The 21144-nt window shown below is 40.8% G+C and overlaps 1 protein-coding gene across 2 annotated transcripts in view; it reads right to left on the bottom strand.

Moving 5' to 3' along the window:
- The window catches only part of PTPN9 (protein tyrosine phosphatase non-receptor type 9), a 62744-nt gene that overhangs the window by 8388 nt on the left and 33212 nt on the right, over positions 1 to 21144 (bottom strand). For both annotated transcript variants that reach the window (XM_080980769.1, XM_080980768.1), the window contains exons 10-12: positions 19733 to 19811; positions 18542 to 18692; positions 16661 to 16868 (exon numbers count right to left, since the gene is read on the bottom strand). In XM_080980769.1, the coding sequence (XP_080836895.1) occupies positions 16661 to 16868; positions 18542 to 18692; positions 19733 to 19811 (438 nt within the window). The remainder of the gene's footprint in view (positions 1 to 16660; positions 16869 to 18541; positions 18693 to 19732; positions 19812 to 21144) is intronic.

Consider the following 21144-nt stretch of genomic DNA (forward strand, 5'->3'; position numbering starts at 1 on the left):
GAGAAAAATCTGGATAATGAGGAAAGAAAATTATTACAAGAAAAAACGGGCCTAGATTTTGTGAAAAAAGTTAAATATTTGGGGGTGAACCTGTCCGGGAAAAATCTGAATTTATACAAAGATAACTATGAGAAATTATGGTATGAAATTAAAAGAGATTTAGCGATATGGTCAAATTTAAAACTGTCATTAATGGGCCGGATTTCTGTGATTAAGATGAATGTGCTGCCAAAGATGCTTTTTTAGTTTCAAGCCCTCCCAATTATAGATAATGTGAAATGTTTTAAAGAATGGCAGAAAGCATTATATAGATTTATCTGGCAGGGGAAGAAACCCAGAATTAAATATAAATTACTTATGGGCTCTAAAGAAAGAGGGGGATTTTCCCTGCCAGATTTAAAAATTTATTTTGAAGCTGCTGCACTTTGCTGGACTAAAAAATGGATGCAATTAGAAGATACAGATCTATTAGATTTGGAGGGATTCGACAATGTGTTTGGTTGGTATGCATATTTATGGAATGACAAGGTAAAGGCCCATAATGCATTTAAAAACCATGTAATTAGGTGCAAATGGTGCAAATTGTGTTTCAAGGGGAAAAGTTGATACTTGTTGGGATTTACGCGCCAAATGAAAAGAAAGCAGAATTTTATGGCAAACTAAATGAAATAATGTTAGAATACTTAGATCAAATTCAAATATCTTTAATACGGTCAATGACCAGCAAGCAATTTATAAAATAAAATATGGCAATATAAGTACTATTGTACTACAGATAACAGTGGAGATATGGCCAAATCACAAAATTGATACTTATGTTTATGACCAAGTTTCGACTTTTAAGGTTTTAAGGATTCAATTCAAATGTCACTACTGTTTATTATCGTTCCTTCGATGTTTGCAATTTGAACTCCGTTGCTGTCATCATTGCTCGTCTTATTCTTGTTGCAATGTAACAGTACTTCGCCACAGGCCTGTTGATTTCGGGGTCTTTGTCAGCTAAGAGGTGTCTGATATAGGTGTCGTCTGTACTACGAGGTATTTTCCTCAGAATCGGCTCGATCAGCTCTTTTCTTGAGTCTCGATATAATGGGCAATATAAGATGACATGCCCGATGGTTTCAATTTCGTTGCTGTTACAGGGACATAATCTTTGTTCGATCGGTATTTTGTTGTATCGTCCCTCTAGAAGAGCTGACGGGAGAGCGTTAAAGCGGGCCCTGGTTAATGCCCATCGGTGTTTAGCATTACGTAGAACTTTGAGATAGTTTGCTAAATGGGGGCTTTGGGAATCGAATAGGAGTTTATGAGTTATCGGAAGCAGAATTTTATGGCAAACTAAATGAAATAATGTTAGAATACTTAGATCAGAAAGTGTTATTAATAGGAGATCAACACAATACACTTGAATCAAAAAGCAAAACTCATTATTAACAACAACTTATCAGATAATTTTGAGATATCCAAAGGTACCAGACAGGGGTGCCCTCTGTCTCCATTATTATTTATTACTGTCCTGGAGGTATTAAATAAGGATCTGAGAGAATCCCCAGAAATCAAAGGGGTGAGAGTGGGGGTAAAGGAGTTTAAAATAAGAGCCTTTGCAGACGACTTAGCTTTAAGCCTGGAAGACCCAAAACATAGTGTAAAAGAAGCCCTCAAAAAAATAGAGGATTTTGGAAAGATGTCCAGATTTAAGTTAAATAAAGATAAAACAAAAATGTTAGTAAAAAATATGAGTAAAGAAGATATAGAAGAATTACAAGCCACATCAGGAATTATGGTAGCTAAAAAAGGTGAAGTACCTGGGAATTTGGCTGACATCGAAGAATATAAACCTGTTTAAAGACAATTATGAGAATGTATGGAAAGAAATCAAGAAGGACTTAGACACATGGTCTAGCCTGAAATTGTCATTTCTGGGTAGAATATCTGTGATAAAAATGAATATTTTACCAAGAATGTTATTTTTATTTCAAACTATACCGGTAATCAAAGGGACAGCACAATTGAGAGAATGGCAGAAAATCTTATCAAAATTTGTCTGGCAGGGGAAGAAACCAAGAATAAAGATGAAGATATTAGTAGACAAAAAAGAAAGAGGGGGTTTCGCCCTCCCTGACTTGAATTTATATTATGAGGCTGCTTGCTTAGTCTGGTTGAAGGAATGGCTAACATTGGAAAACACGGATCTCCTGGACTTAGAAGGGCATGATAATAGGTATGGGTGGCACTCATACCTATGGTACGATAAAGGGAAGGTACACAAGGGATTCACAAATCATGTGTTTAGGAGATCATTATATGAAGTGTGGGAGAGACACCTTGGTGGATATCACCAGTAGACGTACTGACAATTAAAAAAAGCAATATGGAAGGGAAACGAGTAACATACGAGGATATTACCAGGAAAACAGAGAGAGGGGTATCAATCAATAGACTTTATTTGCGTAGCCGACAGGCCATAGCAAGAGAGAGGGGTAAAACTGAAACCATATGACCAAATTGAAACTGAGTTAACGGGATGGCTACAATATCATCAGATTAATAATCTACTAAGTGAGGATAAAAGGAGAAATGGGTTTGAGGATAAAAAGTCGAAATTCCAAGTTTAACTAATAGAGTGTAAAGGAAAATTGTTATCTAGCATGTATGATTTACTGCTTGAATGGTACACAAAAGATGAAGAGGTTAAAGAATCGATGATAAAATGGGTGATGGATATTGGGCACAATATTGAGCTGGAAGCATGTGTAAAATTATGGAATGTTGGTTTGAGATTTACAGGATGTATGGCTTTAAAGGAGAATGTATTAAAAATGATGTATAGATGGCATTCGACGGCAATAATATTAGCTAAAATGTATAGGAAAAGGGACAGAAAATGTTGGAAATGTAGGGAAATAGACAGAGATTACTTTCATATGTGGTGGACTTGTGGCAAGGAGTTCTGGGAGTTAATCTATAATGAACTTAAAAAGGGATCTATAGTAAACTCATTGTGGGAGTTTACTATAGATCCCCAAGCCAAACGGAGGACATAGATGATGCCTTCCTGGAACAGATGGCCAAGCATGCAAAAGGAAGGGAGATAGTAGTAATGGGGGACTTCAATTACCCGGATATTTGTTGGATGTCAAACTCAGCCAAGAGCAAAAGGTCAAACAGATTCCTCACTGGCCTTGCAGACAACTTCATTGTCCAGAAAGTGGGAGAAGCAACAAGAGGAACAGCCATTTTAGATCTGGTCCTAACCAATGTTGATGACCTGGTTAGTGGGGTAGAAGTGGAAGGATCATTAGGCGTGAGTGATCATGCTCTTCTGAAGTTTACTATACAGCGGAAAGGAGCAGCCAAGCATACTAGGACTCAATTTCTTGACTTTAAGAAAGCCGACTTCATAAAACTTAGGGAAGTGCTGGGTGAGATCCCATGGACAGTAATACTAAAAGGAAAGGGAGTTCATGATGGCTGGGAGTTTGTTAAGAGGGAGATAGTAAAAGCACAACTTCAGGCAATACCAATGAGACGGAAACATGGAAGGTGCCTAAAGAAGCCAGGGTGGCTATCTAAAGAACTTTTAACTGAGTTAAGATTAAAAAAGGATGTGTACAAAAAATGGAAAAGGGGGAAACCACCAAAGAGGAATTCAAACAAATAGCCAGCACGTGTAGACACAAAGTCAGAAAAGCTAAAGCACACAATGAACTCAGGCTTGTTAGAGAGGTTTAAAGCAACAAAAAAGGCTTTTATGGGTATGTTCGTAGCAAAAGGAAGAACAAAGAAACAGTGGGGTCACTCAGAGGAGAAGATGGTGAAATGCAAACAGGGGACACAGAAAGGGCTGAACTCCTCAATGCCTTCTTTGCCTCAGTCTTCTCCGATAAAGAAAACAATGCCCGACTTGAAGAATTTGGAGCAAATGATTCAGCAGAGGAAACACAGCCCAGAATAACTAAGGAGATAGTACAAAAATACTTGGCTAGTCTAGATGTATTCAAGTCTCCAGGGCCAGATGAACTGCATCCAAGAGTATTAAAAGAACTGGCAGATGTGATCTCAGAACCACTGGCAGTCATCTTTGAGAATTCCTGGAGAACAGGCGAAGTCCCGGCAGACTGGAGGAGGGCAAATGTTGTCCCTATTTTCAGAAAGGGGAAAAGAGAGGACCCAAATAATTACCGCCCAGTCAGTCTGACATCAATACCAGGGAAGATTCTGGAGCAGATCATTAAGCAAACAGTCTGTGAGCACCTAGAAAGGAATGCTGTGATCACCAATAGTCAGCATGGATTTCTGAAAAATAAGTCATGTCAGACTAACCTGATCTCGTTTTTTGACAGAATTACAAGCCTGGTAGATGAAGGGAACGCAGTGGATGTAGCCTACCTTGACTTCAGCAAGGCATTTGACAAGGTGCCCCATGATATTCTTGTAAAGAAGCTGGTAAAATACGGTCTTGACTATGCTACCACTCAGTGGATTTGTAACTGGCTGACTGACCGAACCCAAAGGGTGCTCATCAATGGTTCCTCTTCATCCTGGAGAAGAGTGACTAGGGGGTGCCACAGGGTTCTGTCTTGGGCCCAGTCTTATTCAACATCTTTATCAACAACTTGGATGATGGACTCAAGGGCATCCTGATCAAATTTGCAGATGACACCAAACTGGGAGGGGTGGCTAACACCCCAGAGGACAGGATCACACTTCAAAACGACCTTGACAGATTAGAGAACTGGGCCAAAACAAACAAGATGAATTTTAACAGGGAGAAATGTAAAGTATTGCACTTGGGCAAAAAAAAATGAGAGACACAAATACAAGATGGGTGACACCTGGCTTGAGAGCAGTACATGCGAAAAGGATCTAGGAGTCTTGGTTGACCACAAACTTGACATGAGCCAACAGTGTGACGCGGCAGCTAAAAAAGCCAATGCAATTCTGGGCTGCATCAATAGGAGTATAGCATCTAGATCAAGGGAAGTAAAAGTGCCACTGTATTCTGCTCTGGTCAGACCTCACCTGGAGTACTTTGTCCAGTTCTGGACACTACAGTTCAAGAAGGACACTGACAAACTGGAACGTGTCCAGAGGAGGGCAACCAAAATGGTCAAAGGCCTGGAAACGATGCCTTATGAGGAACGGCTAAGGGAACTGGGCATGTTTAGCCTGGAGAAGAGGAGGTTAAGGGGTGATATGATAGCCATGTTCAAATATATAAAAGGATGTCACAGAGAGGAGGGAGAAAGGTTGTTTTCTGCTGCTCCAGAGAAGCGGACACGGAGCAATGGATCCAAACTACAAGAAAGAAGATTCCACCTAAACATTAGGAAGAACTTCCTGACAGTAAGAGCTGTTTGACAGTGGAATTTGCTGCCAAGGAGTGTGGTGGAGTCTCCTTCTTTGGAGGTCTTTGAGCAGAGGCTTGACAACCATATGTCAGGAGTGCTCTGATGGTGTTTCCTGCTTGGCAGGGGGTTGGACTCGATGGCCCTTGTGGTCTCTTCCAACTCTATGATTCTGTGATTCTATGATTCTCTATGATTCTATGAAAAGGAGTTTGGGAACCAGAGAGCGACCTTGGACTATTTCAAAATGTTGACAGGAAAGGCCATTGTGACTGTTTTATGTAAGATAAGCTGTTCGCTGGGACAGCTTCACAAGAAGATGGATGACATGACTTTCAAAGTTGATAATTTGGAACAGAAAGTGACCAACCTGAGTCAAAAAGCGAACACCAACACAGAAATAATTCAGGACTTGGTACAGGAACCCACTTTGGCAGGACAAATGGTGGAGGAGAAGGAGAATGCTGCTGTTGTTGAACATAAAATAATACAAGTGAGGTTTTACAGAAGCAAATTGAGGACTATAAGTTGAGGCCTTCTATGATTGAATCTAGGAAAAGTCAGACTCCGAGGAATGGATCCCGGTTTGGATTAAAGAAGGAAAGTTGGAAAGAGCCCTCTATGCAGGGATTAACTGACTTTTGGGACATGGACTCGGGCCTGGAGGAGACTGAAGTTTTGGGGGCCTTTGGAATTGGAGGAATTTTGAAATATACCCGGAAATACTTTATGGACTGCAGCTTTAACTATGGAAATTTAGTTGATCTGTTCAGAAGGAAGAAAAGGATTGACAGGTTGGAGTTTCCCCGATATTTGCTCTTTAGCATTAAAGAAAATGAAGAAGACCTGCAGAAGGGACTTGGAAAAGAGTTAAGAGCCTCGGACATAAAATCACCAGGTTGATGGATTTTATGGAATTGACGGAAAGGACTGGCAGAATCCGAAACCTGGGAGAGGAGATGGTGGAAGAAGATTGGAAAATCTAAAGTTTATATATAGACTTATGGTAAAACTAATGAGTGATAGAAAAATGGTGGAATGATTTTTTATTTTTTATGGGCTTAATAGAAATGTTATAAGGAGTTAAGCACATATAAGTATTTTAGTTTTAATGGAAAATAAGGTTAAAAAATACGTTATTTACAATATCACAGAAAATGGAGAAAGATGGAAAGGATTTGCTGAAACAATTAATAGAAGTGGAATACAAAAAGGGAGGTGAGAGGTCGAGGAAACAGGGGAATGAAAGATAGAGTATGGAAAAGAGAGGATGTATGTTTTTAAATTGTTTTTGTTTTGTTCCATTCAGGGTTAAGGTTAGGGAGTGGGGTTTGTTTAGTTTAGTTTAATGTGTTTAGTTTTGAGTTTAGGTTGTGTTTTGTATTGTTTATATATTGTATTGTATTGTTTTTTTCTTTTTGTTTTTCTCCTTTTTTCTGTTTTTTCTGTTTTGCTTTTTTTTCTCTTTTTGTAATCTATAAAAGTAATATATATATATATATTTAAAGAAATTAAAAGAAAAGATCAGAACTTGTTCATGTATGCCACAGCCGCCGCAAGAACTTTACTGGCCCAAAGATGGAAAACACAAGATTTACCAACCATCCAGGAGTGGCAGGTGAAGATGATAGATTTTGCAGAACTTGCCAAATTGACAGGGACCAAGAGGACCAGAGATACAATAGCAATTGGAATAAATTTACTGAATATGTAAAGGAGAACAACAAAAATATTAAGACACTAGCAGGACTGGAATAACACCTCCAATGTAAAACAGTAGAGTTATGACAATATTATAAGCAAAAAGTATGTGATGTATATACCAGCGGTCGGGAGGGAGGGAAGTCAGGACTCGGCAGAGTCAAAGGGATTATAATGTGACAATAAGGATTGTTGGAAAAAGAATTACATGTTGAAAAAAATAAAGATTTATTTGGAAAAAAACAAACAAACCATGTAATTAGGAAATCACTGTATAATGTTTGGAAAAAAATGTAAAGATCTCTTAGAAAGAAAGACTCCCAGATGGCTTTCACCAATGGAGGCAAAGGTCCAGAAAAAACTAAATATGGATACCAAATGGTTGAGATATTATGATTTATTATTGGAAGAAGGAGGTTACAAATTAAAACCATTTGATCAAGTTAAAGATAAGTTAAACTGGTTACATTACACCGGTCTACAACAAATTTGTTGTCTGCGTTTTTTCAGTTGATTTAGGACGAATTTGATGCGCTGAATCCAAAAATCACATTGGTCAAGTTTTTGAGCTATGGCCACATGTCTTTTTTATGTTTTTGTTCACATGTATGCTTGTGTGGAGCATTTTAGAAGAAGTTGGTGGGGGTAAAATGCCATGTCAAATAATTGTTTTGATTGGAAATGATTATTTTAATGACAAGAAGTATTCAGGTCCGATAGTTCTGGGTGATTATGTCAAAAAGGGATCAGTTTGAAGTCATAAAACCTTGAAATCTTCTGTAAATTGGTGCGGCAAAGCATAAAGTTGGGGGATCAAAACTAAGTTAATGGGGCAGCCGCCCCACGAAGTATCCTGATCTTCAATCAGCACGTCATCCTGTAGCTCATTGTGATGAAATTCCAGTGCCTATCTTCGGAGAACTTCCTGACATTAGTGATGAAGATGCCTCCAGTGTTGAAGGACATGAAGAAGAAGTAGTGGTTCTTGAAGATGATGTTCCACATCCATTTCCCCAAAAGGAGTTGAATGATCTAGTTCGCGACCTCAGCTTGTTGAAGGACTCTGCCAAACTGTTGGCATCCAGATTGAATACCTCCGTTTTTTCTCGGAAGAGAAGGACTTGGTGTACTGTGCAGATATTGCGCAGCTTCTGCTCAAGCTTGGAGTGCCACAGTACGAACCCAAAGATTGGAGACTGTTCATTGACAGTAGCAAGCGATCACTGAAATGTGTTCTGCTACACAACGGCAACCAGTTTGCCTCTATACCCCTGGCTCACTCGACTACACTGAAGGAGAACTATGAAGCGGTGAAGTATGTGCTGGAGAAAATTGGTTATGATCAGCATAAGTGGTTTATTTGTGTTGACCTGAAGATGGTGAACTTTTTGTTGGGACAACAGTCTGGCTTCACCAAGTACCCATGTTTTCTGTGCATGTGGGATAGTAGGGACTGTGCTCAGCATTACACGAAGAAGGACTGGCCTGTGCGGGAGGAATTGGTGCCTTGCAAAGAAAGGAACGTCATCAACGACCCTCTGGTGGACAGAGACAGAATACTCTTCCCACCGCTGCACATCAAGCTCGGCTTAATCAAGCAGTTCACCAAGGCTCTGGACAAGGATGGTGACTGCTTCACTTACTTGTGCCAGGCTTTTCCAGGATTGACCATGGAGAAGTTGAAAGCTGGCATCTTTGACGGTCCTCAGATCCGTCAGCTCATCAGAGATCCAGAGTTCGGAAACTCAATGAACGAAGTGGAACTGGAAGTGTGGAAGGCATTTGTTCTGGTAGTGAAGAACTTTCTTGGCAACAATAAGGCCAGAAACTACGCAGAACTTGTCAACAACATGCTGACTGCTTTCAGAAACCTGGGCTACAACATGAGCGTCAAGATGCACTACCTATTTTCACATATGGACTGGTTTCCTGAGAACCTGGGTTCAGTGAGTGACGAGCAGGGGGAGAGATTCCATCAGGACATGAAAGAGATGGAGACCAGGTATCAGGGTCGCTGGGACGCAGTCATGATGGCTGACTACTGTTGAACTCTGAAGAGAGACCTCCCTGCCGCTGAGCATTCCAGGAGTTCCAAGAAACGGAAGTTCAAGCCCTGAAGTTTGAAAAATGGTGAAGCAACATGCAATTTACGTGTACTTACCTTTATCAATGCCCACCATTCAGTTTACAGTAAACCTGACCTGATGGAGAGAAACGGATGCCATTTCCTGATTCAGCAGTGCAAAAATACCCTAAATCAGTTGTAGAAATCTAGACAACATTCAAAAAGTAAAAAATTGTTGCCCAGTGATCACCAGATTAATGAATTGTATAAATGGGATAAGAAAAAAGGTTTTGCTTTTGAAAAATCTAAGTTGGAGATGGAGTTGTTGGATACTAAGGATAAAAAATTATCTAAAATGTATAAGTTATTGTTGGAGTGGCATACAAAAGATGAACAAGTTAAATCTGTGATGATAGATTGGGCAAGAGATGTAGGACATAGCCCTTTTAAAAGGGCTAAGGAAATATTGAAAGAATTCTATGAAATAAATGAAAATCAGGATACGGATAAAAAAATGATTTGGGAAGCGAGTAAAGCCTATATGCAGGGTATGTAATACAACAAATGGGAAGGATAAGGAGAAATAAAGATACTAATATTATGGAAATAGATAAATAAGAGAGAAAGAAAAAGATTTAGTGAAAAACCCCAAAAATGAAGATATCCTCCAACAAATAAAGAACTTACAAGCCCACCTATCGAATTTAATAAATAGAGAAATTGAGAAAAAAATTACATGGACAAAACAAAGATATTTTGAACGGGCAAATAAACCGGGTAGGATGCTGGCATGGTTTATTAAGGAAAGACAGGTAGAAAGAGTAATAAATAGAATTATTGATGAAGAAAAAGAAATTATTGACCCAAAACAAATCAAAGAAAGATTTATAAAATATTTAAAAAATTATATAAAGTAGAATTGAAAGAGGAAAAGAAAATCCAAAAATACCTATTAGAAAACAGATTACCAGATATAGCAGAAGAAGAATATGCAATTTTAAATTCAAATATTGAACTTGAAGAGATTAAAAAAGTGATTAAAAATATGAAGGATGGGAAATCGCCAGGACCAGACGGAATTTCAGTAACATATTATAAAAAATTAGAGGAAATAATAACACCCAAATTACAATTAAATTTTAGACAAAGGAGAAATACCCAGTTCGTGGTAAGAAGCATTGATAACTCTTATCCCAAAGCAAGGTATGGATTTGAGACTTATAAAAAACTACAGGCCAATATCTTTATTGAATATACACTATAAAATATTTACTAGAGTTCTTGTAAATAGAATGAAAACTCTGCTAAAAAGGATAATTAAAAAAGATCAGGCAGAATTTTTGCCAGCCAGACAAATAAAGGACAACACTAGAATAATTATAGACTTAATAGAATATGCCAAAATGAATCAAAGTAAAGCAATTTCAATGCTTTTGGTAGACGCTGAAAAGGCATTTGACAGTGTCTCTTAGAAATTTATGATTAAAATCTGCGAAAATTTAAATTTAGGTAAAAGAATTATGAATGGAATTCAAGCAGTTTACAAAAAACAAAGAGCCAAATTAATCCTAAACAACGAAATTACAGAAGAATTCGACATCGAGAGAGGGACACGACAGGGATGTCCTTTATCCCCACTCCTATTTATAACAATATTAGAAACCCTATTAATAGCTCTGAGAAAGGATGAAGAAATAAAGGGCATATGTCTTGGTACACAGTGTTACAAAGTAAGAGCATTTGCAGAAAATGTGATTATTACAACCGAAACACCAAAAGAAAGTATAAAAAAAGCATTAGAAAGAATGAAAGAATTTGGCGAAGTAGCAGGATTCAAATTGAACAAAGATAAATCGAAATTGATAAAAAAAAATATAGGCGAGAAAGGGAATAAAGGAATTAGAGGAAACAACAGGACTAAAAATAGAAAATAAAGTGAACTACTTAGGGATATGGATTACAAATAAAAATACAAATTCATTTAAGTATAATTATATTAAAAAATGGAAAGAAATTAAAGGAAGTATGGATAAATGGGGAAAACTAAAATTATCATTAGGAGGAAGAATATCTATGATTAAAATGATGATACGCCCCAAAATTCTATTTTTATTTCAGACGATTCCAATTGTAATAGGAACTAAATATTTTATAAGCTGGCAAAGAGATCTTGCAAATTTTATATGGCAGAGGAAAAAGGCAAGGATAAAATTAGAGGTAATGATGGGCCCAAAGGAAAGTAGAGGATTCGCAGTGCCAGATTTAAGAAAGTATTTCGAGGCAGCGTGTTGGTGTTGGATAAAAATATGGATATTATTAAAACATAATGAAGTCCTAACACTAGAGGGTTGGGACAAAATATACGGCTGGCATGGCTATTTATTTTATGACAAAAAAGAACAACATAAAAAAATTACAAATCACATAATAAGAAAGGCTCTATTGGATGTCTGGGAAAGAACAAAAGGAAAAATTATTGAGAAAACTCCCCAATGGGTTTCACCAGTGGAGGCAACTACAACATTAAAGAGTAATGCAAAAGAGACTTGGCCAACATATAGGGAAATATTAGAAGATGCAGACAGAAATATTAAATTAAAAACTTACGAACAATTACAAACATTTGGAATAAATTGGTTACAATATTATCAATTAAAAGCAACATATGAAAAAGACATAAAAGGGGGGGGGGATTTGAAAATAAAACCTCAAAATTAGAAAAGGAAATATTGCAAAGCGATCAAAAAATACTTGCAAAAATGTACAGATTATTAATGAAAACCACCTCAGAAAAAGAGACGAAAGGGGAAAACATGTTAAAGTGGGAGCACGATTTGGGATATGAGATAGATCTGGAAAGATGGAAAACTTTTTGGGAGAAAAACATAAATTTTACTGCGTGTGATTCATTAACGGAGAATTTCAGAAAAATTCACCACAGATGGTACTTAACCCCTGACAGATTGTCAAAAATAAATAAAAGGAACAACGGCAAATGCTGGAAATGTAACAGAACAAAAGGTACGTTATACCACATGTGGTGGACTTGCCCAAAGATTAAAACCTTTTGGGACATGATCCACGACGGGGAAAAAAAATTGATAAGGACATCACACACAAAAAAGGCAGAGGCATATCTACTAAGAATTCTAAAGATATCCCAAAAGATTGTTGTTGTTTAGTCATTTAGTCGTGTCCGACTCTTCGTGACCTCATGGACCAGAGCACGCCAGGCACTTCTGTCTTCCACTGTCTCCCGAAGTTTGGTCAGACTCATGCTGGTAGCTTCGAGAACACTATCCAACCATCTCGTCCTCTGTCGTCCCCTTCTCCTTGCTGCCTCCATCTTTCCCAACATCAGGGTATTTTCCAGGGAGTCTTCTCTTCTCATGAGGTGGCCAAAGTACTGGAGCTTCACGATCTGTCCTTCCAGTGAGCACTCAGGGCTGATTTCCTTAAGAATGGATAGGTTTGATCTTTTTCCAGTCCATGGGACTCTCAAGAGTCTCATCCAGCACCATAATTCAAAAGCATCAATTCTTCGGTGATCAGCCTTCTTTATGGTCCAGCTCTCACTTCCATACATCACTACTGGGAAAACCATAGCTTTTACTATACAGACCTTTGTTGGCAAGGTGATGTCTCTTCTTTTTTAGATGCTCTCTAGGCTTGTCATTGCTTTTCTCCCAAGAAGCAGGCGTCTTTTAATTTCGTGGCTGCTGTCACCATCTGCAGTGATCATGGAGCTCAAGAAAGTAAAATCTCTCACTGCCTCCATTTCTTCCCCTTCTATTTGCCAGGAGGTGATGGGACCAGTGGCCATGATCTTTGTTTTTTTAATGTTAAGCTTCAGACCATATTTTGCGCTCTCCTCTTTCACACTCATTAAAAGGTTCTTTAATTCCTCCTCACTTTCTGCCATCAAGGTTGTATCATCTGCATATCTGAGGTTGTTGATATTCCAGCTATCTTAATTCCGGCTAGGGATTCATCCAGCCCAGCCTTTCGCATGATGAATTCTGCGTATAAGTTAAATAAGCAGGGAGACAATATACAGCCTTGCCGTACTCCTTTCCCAATTTCGAACCAATCAGTTGTTCCATATCCAGTTCTAACTGTAGCTTCCTATCACATACAGAGATTTCTTAGGAGACAGATGAGGTGATCAGGCACTCCCATTTCTTTAAGAACTTGCCATAGTTTGCTGTGGTTGACACAGTCAAAGGCTTTTGCATAGTCAATGAAGCAGAAGCAGATGTCTTTCTGGAACTCTCTAGCTTTCTGCATAATCCAGCGCATGTTTGCAATTTGGTCTCTGGTTCCTTTGCCTCTTCGAAATCCAGCTTGCACTTCTGGGAGTTCTCAGTCCACATACTGCTTGAGCCTTCCTTGTAGAATTTTAAGCATAACCTTGCTAGCATGTGATAAAACTAACCTATTTCTATACGCAACAACAGCGGCAAGAATTTTGATTGCTAGCTATTGGAAAGAAGAAAGCATCCCAACAAAAAGAGAATGGTTGGGGGAACTTTGCGAGTACCTGGAACTAGAAAAACTGACGGATATAATAAGGAGAAAATCCAAAACTATGGTTATGAAGCAATGGGAGTTCTTAAATGATTATTTACAAAACCAGGGCTCGACTACAAAAGTCTGGTTGTGTTTAGAATAATCTTGTGCGTAATATAAAAAATACAAAGTGAGACATTAAGGAAATCCAAAGGGAAAATATGAGGAACAGAGGATCTGACGAATGGATTATTAAAAACGCGTGAGACAAACGGTGGAAGTCTTTTTAAAAAAACACTTTATTTAAGGTAGATAAGGACAAGATGAAATTATACAACTGAATATAAATATAGATGGGAAATGGCTATGTATAGTAAATACTTATCTACTTATAAAATTTTTCACTTATGATTTTTTTCTTTTTCTTTCTTTTTTTCTTTGTTCTTTTCTTCTTTTTTCTGATATCTTATCTTTCATTTCACTCCTTTATTGTGAATAGCATTTTATAGAGGTATAAATAACTGTAAATATGAAAAGAGACAAAGTATTCTCTATTTTCCCCCCTTGGTTATATGTATTTTCTTTTTCTTTTGTATTTTCTTTTGTTGTAAATATGTATGTTTTCTAATTTGTACTTAATAAATAAATATATATATAAAAGAAGAGATGTAGGACATAATACAATGTTTGAGGATTGGGAAAGATTGTGGAAGAAAGGAGTCAAGTTCACTGCATGTACTGTGTTAAAGGAAAATATAATGAAAATGATGTACAGATAGTATTTGACTCCTGTAAAATTAGCAAAGATATATCATAATTGTGATAATCTATGCTGGAAATGTAAAGAAAAGGAAGAAACCTTTTATCATATGTGGTGGACCTGTCCCTTCTGGGAAAAGATTTATAATGAATTGAAAAAAATGTTGAAATATACATTTATAAAGAAATCAGAGGCCTTTCTTCTTGGAATAACAGGTTTGGAATTGCCCAAGAAAGATGTTAAATTATTTTTGTATGCTACAACTGCTGCTCGAATTTTACTAGCCAAAAAGTGGAAAATGCAGGATTTACCAACGGTGGAAGAATGGCAGATGAAGATGATGGATTTTTCGGAGCTAGCTGACCTACCCGGAAGAGTCCGCGACCAGAAGGAGGAGGAGTATCAGGAAGATTAATTTAGTTAAATATGTTAAGTTAAATTAACTGGAAACAGCTTGCAGATATTTAATTGGCTTAGGATTTTATTTAAGTGATGAATTAATATGTTTAATTTCGCTTTGAATTGGGCCTGGACACTAATCGGTAGCCAGTGCAGTCAGACCAGGATCGGTGTAATATGCTCAAACCGTCTTGCTCCGGTGAGCAACCTGGCCGCTGAATTCTGCACTAGCTGAAGTTTCCGAACCGTCTTCAGAGGCAGCCCTACGTAGAACGCATTGCAGTAATCTAACCTTGAGGATACCAGAGCATAGACAACAGTAGTTATGCTCTCCCTGTCCAGATAGGGATGTAGATGGGCCACCAGCCAAAGCTGATGGAAGGCACTCTGGGCCACTGAGGCCACCTGAGCCTTGAGCGACAGCAAAGGATCCAGGAGGACCCCCAGGCTATGAATCTGCTCCTTCAGAGGAAACGTAACCCCATCAAGAGCAGGCGACCTCCCACCCATCTGGTCTAGGGAACCCCCTAGCAACAGAGCCTCAGTCTTATCTGGATTGGGCTTCTGTTTCTTGGCTCTCATCCAGTCCACTACCAAGACTGGTCCAGCACTTCCACTGCCTCACCTGCAGATGTCAAGGAGAAATAGAGCTGAGTGTCATCAGCATACTGCTGACAACATACTCCAAACCTCCGGATAACCCCACCCAGCGGTTTCATGTAGATATTAAACATCGTGGGGGATAGGATTGAGTCCTGCCGGACCCCACATTGAAGGTTCAACAGGGCTGAAAAGCACTCCCCAAGTAACACCCTCTGGGAACGACCATCCAAGTAGGACTGGAACCACCGCAAAGCGGTGCCACCCCCCCTAGTTCAGAGAGTCGCTCTAGATACCATGGTCGATGGTACTGAAAGCTGCTGAGAGGTCAAGAAGAATTAACACGGATGTGTTTCCTTTGTCTGTCTCTCGATAGAGGTCATCATACAGGGCGACCAAAGCAGTTTCTGTGACAAAACCAGGCCAAACCCCAATTGAAATGGATCCAGAAAATCAATTTCTTCCCAAAGTGCCTGGATCTGGTCTGTGACCACTCACTCCAGAACCTTGCCCAGGAAAGGGAGATTAGCAACTGGCCAGTGTTATGGTGTTATGTTCCATTTGGAACAGTTTTATGCAAGTGTTATGGCCTTAATTGTTTAAAAACAATTAAGAACATCTAAAAACAGCCACACAGCCTTAAGATTAATTTCCAGGTTGCTGTAGGAACAGTACCCGCTACTGTCAAATGCCTGGGTGAACAGGAATGCTTTGAAATCCTGGCTGAATGTTAATAAGGAAAAAGCTGGGACACACCGTGCCTGGGAAAGCCTCATTCCACAAATGAGGAGCCACCATTGAAAAGGCCCCATCACTGGTCAACGCCAACCAGTCACTAAGGCTGCAGGCAGATGTCTTTCTCCGCCTTTCCATTAAAAAAAGATAAAGCTAAAGGACCCCTGACAAGTCAAGTCCAGTCGCAGACAACTCTGGGGTTGTGGCGCTCATCTCGCTTTATAGACCAAGGGAGCTGCGTTTGTCCGCAGACAGTTTTTCCAGGTCATGTGGCCAGCATGACTAAGCCACTTCTGGCAAACCAAAGCAGCTCATGGAAACGCCGTTTACCTTCCCGCCGGAGTGGTATCTATTTATCTACTTGCACTTTGATGTGCTTTCGAACAGCTAGATGGGCAGGAACTGGGACTGGGCAACGGGAGCTCACCCTGTCGCAGGGATTCGAATCATCGACCTTCTGATCGGCAAGCCCAAGAGGCTCAGTGGTTGAAACCACAGCGCCACCCGCGTCCACTGAAAGCTTCTTTGTCTTGGCATCCTTACCTGTCCTGCCAATGCCAGCACTGCAATGCACCACAATAGGTGGCCCACCAGGATGGCCTTTGTAGCGTGGCCCCAAGGCACTGACAGCCACCCTCTGCTGATGTTTGACAGCCCCCAGGAAGTCGATGAGAGTTGCTGCTGAGGTCGGGACACCATAGTCAGGCCAGCTCACATACTGGAAGTGGGTCACCAGTCGCCTCTCGCGGCTCTGCGGAGGGAAGAATGGCGGAAAGGGGAGAAAGGAATGGAGAAAGGAATCTTGCCTGTCCCTTCTCTTATGTCACCCCCTTTACCTGGACATGCCCCCCCCCATTTCTCACACCTCTTCTCCTTAGATCAGCAGTGATTGCTTCCTGGAAGGGTCACAATTACTTCACAGGTTGACATAAGCAACAGGCCCCAACTGTATACCCATAATGGGAACCCCAAGTAAATATATTTGAAAGTGTTTGTTTGTTTGTTTATTATTTATTTTAATGCATTCTGATCCCACCTTTTCCTCCAAGGAGTTCAAGGTGGCATACATGGTTCTCCCTCTCCTCATTTAACCCCCACAACAACCCTGTGAGGCAGGTTAGGCTGAAAGTGAGTAACTGGCCCAAGGTCACTCAGTGAGATTAATTGCAGAGCGGGGATTTGAACCCGCGTCTTCCAGGTCTTAGAGCAGCACTCTAACTGCTAAGTCACACTGACTCTCTATGGAGACAATGGCTGCTGAGCAATCAGGGCTCTATTAAATGTTCTCTGTGCACTCAGGCAAAGGCTCTTGTGCTGGCTGACTAAGGAGTTGCAATGTTGCACAACGGATTAATCAAATGCAAGAGCTGCACTGGGGAAAACTATTTTGTGCAACAGATTGCACAATCTGTTGTGCCACAAAGTTGCCAGCAAGCCACTTACACATTGTCTTGTGAAACAACGTTCCACTGGCAAGTATGCACTATTGCCACATGAATTTAACTCAACACTAAAGAGGGGATGAGTGCCGCACCCCATAGTCAAATTCGACTGGACTTAACTGTCCAGGGGTCCTTTACCTTACCTTTACATTGGCTACAGCCCAAAGAAACACAAAATGTAACTATCAAGATTTCCAGACACTGGAGACTCAGTTCTGCATAGCTTCTGGTCACCACAGAAAAGGCAGAATCAAAGGTGCAAAATAAGTGAAAGTACCCAACTTTTCAGTATTTATTCAGAATGAAGAACCTGGCCATCCTTGCTGCTGAATTCAGGCTAATTTGGCCCAGAATTCTGAGAGGCCTTGCATAAAGTGCGTATGCTGTGCCCTCGGCCTCCCAGTGACACTTGCGAGTAGGCCCAACACTTGACTGTCCACAAGGCGTTTTACTCTGCTTTATCAGTAGGAATATTCTCCAGCTGGATACACTGCAGATTCACTGATCAACGTATCTAATGTTCACAATGTCCAACATGAATCAGACATTACACACATTGTCCATTTATAGAGTTCCCTGTGTCTGTATTAGGAACACAAACATTCTCAGGATAGTCTGTCCAGGATTCCAGGCAGGGAGGAGTCTCTCCCAACCCTGCCTGGAGTGATTGAACCTGGGAGCTTTTGCTTGCAAAACAGATGCTCTGCCACTCAGCTATGGCCCTTCTCAGCAGGAGCAAGTTGCTCCCTAGCAGCCCGCCTTGGTGCTGGGACAACCAACCTGCCTTGTCTTGTGGGGCTCTTCCTCAGGACCAGAACACAATACTGCCTTAGGCAGTGTTTCTCAAACTTGGGTCTCCAGCTGTTGTTGTACTACCATCATCCCTGACCACTGGTGCTGCTAGCTAGGGATCATGGGAGTTGTAGTGTAACAATAGCTGAAGACTCAAGTTTGAGAAATACTTAGAGAAATTTGTGGTTACCTCAAAGTTGTAGATCTCCAGAATGGTTTTCTTGTAATGGTTGAGGTTCTCTATTCCCAGATTGGTGACCGTCAGGTTTCCATAGCAAGTCTGGAAGTCTTTCTCCAATGGCCAGTATTGGCCACACTTCCGTCTGCCTCCTTCTTCCAGCCTTGAACACAAGAAAGGGAAGTTGAAGGGCTAACCGATTTAATCAGAAGCCCACACTGAAGAAAGACTCCATGTTTCCTGTGAATGACATCTGCATATCTACCAGGCCAAGTTCAAGCAGTTTGCAGAGGGTCCTTTCCAACTTTACAGTTCAAGGATTTGATGATTCTATGAAATTTGTGTGTGTGCTTTTGAGTAATCCTGGTGTATATTTTGCTCTAGGAGGCTTAGTTTGGTCATAATCGAGTGTACACTTCTAGAGTTAATGCTAAATACATTGCTTCTGGTCAAGGAGCCACCATGAACATTTCTGTCCTGGGCTTTTTAGCCTTGTCTACCCATGTCCTATGGGACGCGGGTGGCGCTGTGGGTTAAACCACAGAGCCTAGGACTTGCCGATCAGAAGGTCAGCGGTTCGAATCCCCACGACGGGGTGAGCTCCTGTTGCTCGGTCCCTGCTCCTGCCCACCTAGCAGTTCAAAAGCACGTCAAAGTGCAAGTAGATAAATAGGTACCGCTCCGGCGTTTCTGTGCGCTGCTCTGGTTCACCAGAAGCGGCTTAGTCATGCTGGCCACATGACCCAGAAGCTGTACGCTGGCTCCCTTGGCCAGTAAAGCGAGATGAGCGCCAAAACCCCAGAGTCGGTCATGACTGGACCTAATGGTCAGGGGTCCCCTTTACCTACCCATGTCCTATCTGAAGCCAAAGGGGCACATTGGTTGCCAGATGTGAATTTTTTTCAGCTCTCCCACCCATTACTTAGTTTATTGTAGATTTTGATTCCTGAATGTTTTAAAGCATCCTTTTTTACTGATGACTTTATTGTTTTTTCTCTTTGTAAACCGCTCTGAGGATTTTCTTTCTTTTCTTTTTAACAATCAAGCCATGTATAAACTTCATGAAATAAATAAGTAAGTGGGCACCTGAACCTCTGAGCCAACAAATGGCAGGTGGTCAGTTAGTGGGGCACCTGTGCCTCTCCCAGTTCCAAGGCAGAGTGTAGGTGCAGAAAGAAGGTGTGGCTCTGCCTGAACACTCACCTCGTAGTCATGACTATCACCAACACATTTTGCTCCCACACCATGCGCCAAAAGTCACCATATGTGTTCTCTAACGGCCCTGAAGAGAAGCAGCAGCACACACAGACAGACACAAATTAAGAAGGGAAAGGAACTGAAGGCCTCCTATTTCTCCTCCGAGGAGTTCCAGGTGATGCAGATGTTCTCCCTCCCCTTATTCATCTTCCCAGCAGCCCTGTGAGGTAAACAAGGCTGAGAGAAGATGGCTGGCCCAAGGTCTTCTGGTTGTGTGGGGATGCAAACCATGGTTTCCCAGGTCCCATCTAAAGCCACTAGACTTCATTTAAAGGTTTAACGTAAGGATTCATTCTCCCTGGCATTTCCCCTTCAAAGGACTCTCAGCTCATGAAGCTTTGCTGCCAGCCAGAGAGCCCTGGACTGGGCGGAACAACAGCCTGGCTTGCTAAAACCCAGCTTCAGACAACTCCTCAACCCATGGTTAACTTGCTAAATGCATTCCCACCAAATAAGTACCGTAAGATGTGGTGAGAAAACTGCGGCAACAGTCATCGTCTTAGGGGGCTTTTCCAAAGTATTGCAAGAAGCCCATGGGCAAAAGGGTGCCCTGCTGGAATCCTTGAACTCCAGCTCCCATCACCCCCAGCCCACATGACCTATGATGGGTGTTGTAGTCCAGCAACATCTGGAGGCCCGCAGCTTCCCCAACCTCTGGTTCAAGCCTATCGGCCAAGAGAGCTAAAACTGAAGCTCTCACCTTGGGAGGTCCTGGATGGTGATGGGAGAGGGGGGGACCTGTGGCCCTCCAAATGTCACTGGACTACAGCTCTCATCATCCCTGACCGCTGGCCATGTTGGTTTGGTGCTAATGGGAGTTGGAAGTGTTGAATGGTTTATTTAAATATTAAGGTTCATTATTGTTTCACAAGATGTGTATCTCTTTAAAGGCCAGAGTAAATATTATGACCTAGTTTTATAGCTGTGAAGCAGTATAGCAGGGGGTTGGACTCGATGGCCCTTGTGGTCTCTTCCAACTCTATGATTCTAGGTGCTGTTAAGTTGTGTTAATTTAAGCTGTGTCAGCAATTGGGTATAGTATATAAAGAGGAGCATGTACCTCTCTCACTACCCTGGTGAATGGGTCATACTTATAGATTTAATGTAAGAGGAGTTTTTGTTTTTGTAATTAAAACCAAGCAAAATATATTTTTGCGTTTCTTCATTGTTTCCTGAATGTGTGGTCTCCCCAGCACACTTTCTGCAGTGCAATTAATCTGCTAAATATGCAACAGGAAGTTCAACCACATATGGAGGGCCACATGTTCCCTATCTCTGCATTGAGATGCTGGGGGCACAGCTAGCTCCATTAAGGAGCTGGACAGGGGAGTGGTGGGCTGGGTAGTGCTGCCTGTCCT

Source organism: Podarcis pityusensis, assembly GCF_964106645.2.
Source record: "Podarcis pityusensis genome assembly, chromosome: 14".
NCBI lineage: Eukaryota > Metazoa > Chordata > Lepidosauria > Squamata > Lacertidae > Podarcis > Podarcis pityusensis.